Source organism: Coturnix japonica, unplaced genomic scaffold (genome assembly GCF_001577835.2).
Source record: "Coturnix japonica isolate 7356 unplaced genomic scaffold, Coturnix japonica 2.1 chrUnrandom461, whole genome shotgun sequence".
Classification (NCBI taxonomy): Eukaryota; Metazoa; Chordata; class Aves; order Galliformes; family Phasianidae; genus Coturnix; species Coturnix japonica.
This window is the reverse complement of record NW_015439874.1, coordinates 184,112-191,665: the sequence shown is the minus strand read 5'-3', so window position 1 is coordinate 191,665 and position 7,554 is coordinate 184,112. Positions and strand designations below refer to the sequence as shown.

Sequence of the window (7,554 nt, the reverse complement as noted above, 5' to 3'; positions counted from 1 at the left end):
GGTTGGGTTGGAATGGATCACAGATCACCCAGTCCAAACTGGGCTGAGCCGGCACCGAGCTCACATTCACACCACGGGGTCGTTCCGCTCCATCTGCCCTTGAATTGGAGGATCACGAATTACCCAAAGCTTGGTAATATTTCACACCAGTGCCAACCGCTGCCAGAAAACCTCATTAATGGCTCAGCCCTCTTTTTATTGGGGGGGGTGGGAGGGGTATGGTTGGGTTTTGGGGTTATTTTTTGGGTGTTCTTTTATTACTTTTACTATTTCACAGCGGGATGTTGGTGTTGGGAAGGGGATGGATTTGGCCTCAGCCCGCGACACGCTCCCGTATCATTCCTCCTCCCAATACAAAGAGCTGACAGCTAAAGGGCTGCTCCCCACTCCCAGCTCTCTCCATCCTTATTCTCTCAAGTGTGAACGACAGCAAAGACAAAGGAGAGGAGGGAGAGACTCTCATACAAAAGGAGGGGGAGAAATCCCACCCCGTTCCCCTTCCGAACGTCCCACACACCGCAACCGAAAGCCGCCGCACGGCACAAATCCACGGTGGTATTTGGAAGGGATGAGCCCACCCCCATAAAGCTCCTTCATCCCTCTCCTCTGAGTTTGCCAGGAGGATTAACCCGGTCTTGTTCTCAATCCTAGTTTATGAGTTCCCCGCTGGTGGGGAAGATCCCGTGTGTTTAAACAAACAGCCTAATTAATCCCGATTTTATTACTTTCTCTTGTCAAGTGACTAAATGGGAGCTGTCAGCCGGCAGCCGCCGCCGCTCACATTTGTTTAGATCCCAAATTACTTCATCAGAACCATCTGCTCCGAGCGAGGGGCATTCGGTGCTTGTTTGTTTCTCTCTCTGGACACAGAGTGGGGCACAAACAGCATCTGGATGAGGGGGGACCGTCCCAAAGGGGTCCCAAGAGGAAATCCTGAACAAGGAGAATCCAGACACTGAGCAGCCCTAGAGAGGAAAAAAGGACCCCAAAATCAGGTTCCTTGCTGGGTGCAGCTCCATGGACCCCCCTCCTTCCTCCCTTGGCTTCCAGAGTCCCTTAAATTGGGTGTTTTCACTCTGAAAAAGAGCAAGGGGGGATTGAAAGGTGCCTACAAAGGTGACAGAGGATCAAGGATGTGTGGGGCAATGGCTACAAGCTGCTTGTTCCTTGCTTATAACCCTAACCTTAACCCCATGGTTCTGTGATCTTTAAGGACCCATCCAACCCAACCCCATCCCATGGTTCTATGGTCTGTAAGGACCCACTCAACTCAACCCCACCCCATACGATCTTTAAGAACCCAACCAACACAATCCCACCCCATAGTTCTCCCATCCTGAAGGACCTTTCCAACCCATCTTGAAGGACCTTTCCAACCCATCTTGAAGGACCTTTCCAACCCAGCTTCATCTTAAGACCAGAAATCAATGTCCAACCCCTGGCAGAGCATCCCAGGGGGAGAGGGCAGAGCCCCCCATCGCTGTGGGGTGCGATCACATGGGGTCCAATTGGAAAGGGGGAAACAAACCGCCTCTAGTTCTCTACTGTCCATCACAGTAACGCTCCTTATTATGGTATGGGAAAGAGAAAAACCAAGTTATATCCCCTTTCCCTCACAAATCCTATCGGTGGGGGCAAAATCCCACTTGAAAGGGCCAGAGGGGGAAATCCATCAAGCTGTTGACGTGACAGGTGTTAATTATTGACGGAGTTTCTTTGCAAGAGGTTTGCCTTTATGTGACAGCTCCTCCAGCCCAATCTGTCTCCCCAATTCTTCCCTTCCCCCAGTGCTTTACCCCTCGGTTTTTGCTTTACAGGCTCTTCCAGACCAAGTGCAGCAGCTGCCTGAAGGCCATCGCTCCAACTGAGCTCATCATGAGGGTGTTGGAGAACGTCTACCACGTCCATTGCTTCTACTGCTGCGAGTGCGAGCGGCGTCTGCAGAGGGGGGATGAGTTTGTTCTTAAGGAAGGGCAGTTGCTCTGTAAAAGTGACTATGAAAAAGAGAAGGAGATGCTGAGCGCCATCAGCCCTGCACCCACCGAGTCCGGTGAGGAGATGGAGAGGTGGGGAAGGGGGATGGTGGGGTTTTGGGGTCCCTTCTAACCCAGCCATGCTGTGGTTGTGTGATGTTTAAGGCCCCATTCCATGGTTTAATCATCTTTAAGGACCTTTCCAACTCAACCCATTCTATGGTCTTTGAGGACCCTTCCAATCCAACCCAACCCAACCCATTCTATGGTCTTTGAGGACCCTTCCAACCCAACCCAACCCAACCCAACCCAACCCAACCCAACCCAACCTATCTATGGTCTTTGAGGACCCTTCCACCAACCAACCAACCCAACCCAACCCAGTCCAACCCAACCCAGTCCAACCCAACCCATCCCATTCTATGGTCTTTGGGGACCTTTCCAACCCAACCCAACCTATTCTATGGTCTTTGAGGACCTTTCCAACCCAACCCAACCCAACCCAACCCAACCCATTCTATGGTCTTTGAGGACCCTTCCAACCCAACCCAACCATTCCATCATTCCATGACCTTTGAGGTCCCATCCAACCCAACCGTTCCATGGCTCTATGACCTTTAAGGACCCCCTCTATCCCACCCATCCAAGCACTCCATGGCTCCCTGACCATCCCACGTTGGCCATCAGCACCACCTTACTGCCCATACCCCAACCCCAGAGCTCCTCTTCCCTTCATTCAGCTCTTCTGTTCCAATCTGCACAACAAGAGGAGCAAAACTCAGCATCCCTTCCCACCTTCCCCCCCCTGAAATTCACCTCTCCCCATCTCCCCCTGCAGTGAAGAGTGAGGATGAGGATGGTGGCCACTCACAGGGCAAAGGCAACGAGGACAGCAAAGACCACAAACGCTCCAAGCGCCCGCGGACCATCCTCACCACGCAGCAGCGGAGGGCCTTCAAGGCATCCTTTGAGGTCTCTTCCAAGCCCTGTAGGAAGGTACGGAGGGGTAGAATGGGCACAGAACCCATTGGACCTCATTCGTTTCTGACCCAGCCTCTCCTCTTCCTTTACACGGGTAGGTGAGGGAGACCCTGGCGGCGGAGACGGGGCTGACAGTGCGGGTGGTGCAAGTGTGGTTTCAGAACCAAAGAGCAAAGGTGGGTGAGGGGGACGGGTGGGACGTCCCACATTCATTCCAGTGCAAGAAAACAATAGAGAAAGGACTAAAAACCCTCAATTCCTTGGGCCCAAAGCTCATATCTTGGATAGGGTGGATCTATGCAAGGAAAAGCTTAGAGGGGAACACAGGAAATGCAGAGCTGAAATGTTTTCCTTTCCTTTGCCCTTTCCTTAATGGTTCTTTTGCCCTCTCTCTGTGAGTGATGGGGAAGAGAAGAAGGGTTTCCCACTTCTTCCCTTGGGGAGGGCAGAAATTAAGTCCTCATTTCCTAACGAAGACCTGCAGCCCTTCGTGGCGGCCCCATTGCTCACCCATTGCATTGAATGAGGAAGGGGGGTGTGAATGCGGGTGTATCGCTGCCTATGAGAGGTGGGAGACCCCTTGCACCCATCCTACCTCAAAACCTCTCATTTGGGGTCTCTTTCTTCCTGCAGATGAAGAAAATCGCCCGCAGGCAGCAACAACAGCAGCAACAACAGCAGCAGGAGCAGGAGCAGATGGGGAACCCACGTCTGGGGTCCGGGAGGGGGACCGGGCGCAGCAGCAGGCAGAGCAATGATGACAGCGAAGGTGAGGAGCACTGAGAACTGATGTAGGGGGACTAGATCCCATCTGAGCCCCTTCTCCCCTTCCTTCCCATGTTTATTTCTTTAGATGGTGGAAGCGTTCACGGCCTGGATGGGTTGATGGTTCCGTACCCCCGGCTCCCCCAGCAGCAGCTGCTGCCCCTGGATCAGAATGGCTACAGCACGGATCTTTATAGGCAGGGCCTCACCCCACCACAGCTGCCCGGAGACCACCTGCACCCCTATGGTAGGAGAGCAATGAGACCCTTCCCATCAAAGCCACCCAAACCCCAAAGCCATCATTGGGTTCCATCCAATAGAAGTTGGGTTTGGGTCTTTGGGTTCCATCCAAACGGGACCATAGGAACTGGGTTTGGGTGCCAGTGGATGGACGCAGCCTCCAGGCTGAGCTCTGCTAAAGGTTGGGAAATGAGGTCGGGGTCTTTTCTCCTATGAAAGGTGTTGGGACCCTGAAATCCATCCTCAGGTTCTACCCAAATGAGTTGGGTTTGTTGGGTTGAGGACCCTGAAATCCAGGCCTTGGGTTCTACCCAAATGACCAACAGGAGTTGGGTTTGTTGGGTTGAAATACAACAGGAGTTGGGTTTCTTGGGTTGAGGACCCCGAAATCCAACAGGATTTGTTGGGTTTGTTGGGTTGAGGGCCCTGGAATCCAACAGAAGTTGTTGGGTTTGTTGGGTTGAGGACCCTGAAATCCAACAGAAGTTGGGTTTGTTGGGTTGAGGACCCTGAAATCCAACAGGAGTTATTGGGTTTGTTGGGTTGAGGGCCCTGAAATCCAACAGGATTTGTTGGGTTTCTTGGGTTGAGGACCCCGAAATCCAACAGGATTTGTTGGGTTTGTTGGGTTGAGGGCCCTGAAATCCAACAGGAGTTGGGTTTGTTGGGTTGAGGACCCTGAAATCCAACAGAAATTGTTGGGTTTGTTGGGTTGAGGGCCCTGAAATCCAACAGAAGTTGGGTTTGTTGGGTTGAGGGCCCTGAAATCCAACAGGAGTTGTTGGGTTTGTTGGGTTGAGGACCCTGAAATCCAACAGGAGTTGTTGGGTTTGTTGGGTTGAGGGCCCTGAAATCCAACAGGAGTTGTTGGGTTTGTTGGGTTGAGGGCCCCGAAATCCCACAGGAGTTGTTGGGTTTGTGTTGGGTTGAGGGCCCTGAATCCAAACAGAGTTGTTAGGGTTGTGGGTTCAGAGGGACCCTGAATCAATAGGAGTTATTGAGTTTGTTGGTTTGAAGGACCCCGAATCAACAGGATTTGTTGGGTTTGTGGGTTGAGGACCCTGAAATCCAACACAGGAGTTGTGGGTTTTGGGGTTTGGTTAGAGGGCCCTGATCCAAGCAGTGACGTTGTTGGGTTTGTTGGCTTGAGGGCCTCGAATCAACAGAAGTTGGGTTTGTTGGTTTGGGACTCTGGAAAAGTCCAACAGGAGTTGATTGTCGGTTTGTGGGTTGAGACCCTGAAAGTCCAACATGAGTTGTTGGGATTTGCTTGGGTGAAGGCCCTGGAATCCAGACAGATTGCGGGTTTGTTGGGTTGAGGGCCCTGAAATCCAACAGGAGTTATTGGGTTTGTTGGGTTGAGGACCCTGAAATCCAACAGGAGTTATTGGGTTTGTTGGGTTGAGGACCCTGAAATCCCACAGGAGTTGGGTCTGGGGCTCCTGCTCAAGGTGGGTGACTCCAGACCCCACTGCACTGACGCCATCTTGCCCTGCTCGTGCCACATTGACACCCATTCTCTTTTCCTTCCTCTCCCAGATTCAGAAGGAGTTTTCCACGACATGGACAGTGACAGCATCAGCCACCTGGGGGATTGCCTGCTGTCCACGGCCGAAGCCAACCTCCTGCAAGCCCGCGTGGGCAACCCCATTGACCGACTGTACTCCATGCAGAGCTCCTACTTCACCTCCTGACCTCCCCCAGGATCTGGGACAGATGCTGCTCTGGGTTCAGACACGAGACATTCCTCCAGTGCTGCAGAATGGAGGAGGCGGCGGATCCACCCGACGCAGAAGCACTACACCTCAATCTAAAAGACTTGGGGTTGCCTCTCTCCTTCCTTTCTAGCCACCTAGATGGACGCTGTGATGTTGTTTAGCTGTTCCTTTAGCAGTTTGTTCGGTGTTGAAGCACGATGTCCTCCTAACACAAGACCGGCCAAGCCGAGCAGAGCGGCCCCAAGCAGCAATGCAGGCTCTCCCCACACAAAACTCTTGTTTATTCAAGTCCTGCTGCTCCATTTTGCCTCATTCCTCATCCCAGATGCTTCATGGTGCAAGGTTAATCTTCAATGTGGTCTTGAAGCATCCCCAACGGGCGCCCTTCTGCTCCAGGCCCTTCCATCCCATCCCATTGGCTCTGTGATCTTTAAGGACCCTTCAAAGCCATCCCATGGCTCTGTGATCTTTAAGGACCCTTCCAACCCATCCCATAGCCCTATGATCTTTAAGGACCTGTCCAACCCAACCCATCCCATAGCCCTATGATCTTTAAGGACCCTTCCAACCCATCCCATGGCTCTGTGATCTTTAAGGACCCTTCCAACCCAACCCATATCTCTGTGATCTTTAAGGACCCTTCCAACCCATCCCATCCCACGGCTCTGTGATCTTTAAGGACCCTTCCAACCCATCCCATGGCTCTGTGATCTTTAAGGACCCTTCCAACAGCGTGCCCCTGCTGTGGGTTGGGAGGAGGGATCCATTTTCTCCCCCCCCTCCCCATCACAAAACCCTTTAATGAGGCACAGAGAAGCCGGTGTGCACCAATGTGAATAAAAACAAGTAAAAAAAGAAACCTAAAACAAGCCAGAAAAACAGAGATTAGAAACATGAATTATTACCAAACGAAAAGCCTTTATTCTCCCAACCAGGACCTAAGCGTGGGATTCGGGTCCTTACAGCTGCGAAGGACACGGAGCCAACATTACTGGAAAGGTCAGGTTTACCCCGAATCGTGCCAGATAAAGGAAGATCCTCCAGCGCTGATTTCCCCACATCTGTTTGGACAGAGGCACCGACGGCTCCCAGCAGGAAATCATGACTTACATCTTCAATCCTGACCTCGTTGTGCATTGAAATGCAGCTGAGAACCCGGCTGCTGTTTTCTGTACGTGGTGGTGTTTGATTTCTTAAGCCTCCCCCCCCTTAACTCTGAGCCCTTCCAGGGGGGGTTGATTTCTAAGCCCCCTCCCCTCAATTCCAGGGGGGTTTTGTCAGTCTGGTTGTAAGTGTGTATTCCCCTTAAATGATTAAAAGAAGGTAAAAATACCAAAAGCTTGTGGTTGTTCTTTGCGGTCAATGAGAGGCGCAACCGCGGTGCTGGGGGATGAAATGAGATACAACCCTGATGCGTTTCGCTTCTTATCAGGGGTATTTTTGTTTGCCTTCCTAAGGGAATGGATAAAAAGAACACAAATAACAAAACCACAGCCCTTACAGAGCTCACCCCACTCAATATGAAGAAGATGAAGCTCAGCCCCATGGCAGTGATGGGGAAGCTCAGCCCCATGGCAGCGATGAGGGAGCTCAGCCCCATGACAGCAATGGGGAAGCTCAGCCCCACAGCAGCTAAGAAGAATCTCAGCCCCATGGCAGCAATGAGGGAGCTCAGCCCCACGGCAGCGAGGAGGGAGCTCAGCCCCACGGCAGCTAAGAAGAATCTCAGCCCCATGGCAGCGATGAGGGAGCTCAGCCCCATGGCAGCGATAAGGGCTCAGAGCCCATAAGCATTACCTTAGGAGAGAAATCACTCCAAGCACAAAACGGCTGACTCACCCCACAGCAGAGCAGGGAGCAGGAGGGCAGCGGCTGGA

The 7,554-nt window shown here is 52.3% G+C and overlaps 2 protein-coding genes across 2 annotated transcripts in view; one reads left to right on the top strand and one right to left on the bottom strand.

The window, feature by feature from the left end:
• Positions 1–231: 231 nt before the first annotated feature.
• LOC107307023 (LIM homeobox transcription factor 1-alpha-like) lies at positions 232–6,168 on the top strand. Its single transcript, XM_015850475.2, has 6 exons — positions 232–2,050; positions 2,812–2,969; positions 3,053–3,130; positions 3,588–3,723; positions 3,808–3,966; positions 5,499–6,168. Exons 1-6 carry the CDS (start codon positions 1,876–1,878, stop codon positions 5,651–5,653), a joined length of 861 nt encoding a protein of 286 aa, XP_015705961.1. The 5' UTR covers positions 232–1,875; the 3' UTR covers positions 5,654–6,168.
• Positions 2,850–7,554, bottom strand: part of CHCHD5 (coiled-coil-helix-coiled-coil-helix domain containing 5) — an 11,100-nt gene continuing 6,395 nt past the window's right edge. The window contains exon 4 of the mRNA XM_032441653.1: positions 2,850–2,959. The gene's annotated coding sequence lies outside the window, so the exon portion shown is untranslated. The remainder of the gene's footprint in view (positions 2,960–7,554) is intronic.

What these genes read in the sequence shown, in the direction of transcription:
- LOC107307023 (XM_015850475.2), top strand. Translation starts at nt 1,876, where the DNA reads ATGAGGGTGTTGGAGAACGTCTACCACGTCCATTGCTTCTACTGCTGC. An exon ending in CCCTGCACCCACCGAGTCCG is followed by an intron (nt 2,051 to 2,811) that starts GTGAGGAGATGG and finishes CTCCCCCTGCAG; the next exon opens with TGAAGAGTGAGGATGAGGAT. An exon ending in AGACCACCTGCACCCCTATG is followed by an intron (nt 3,967 to 5,498) that starts GTAGGAGAGCAA and finishes TTCCTCTCCCAG; the next exon opens with ATTCAGAAGGAGTTTTCCAC.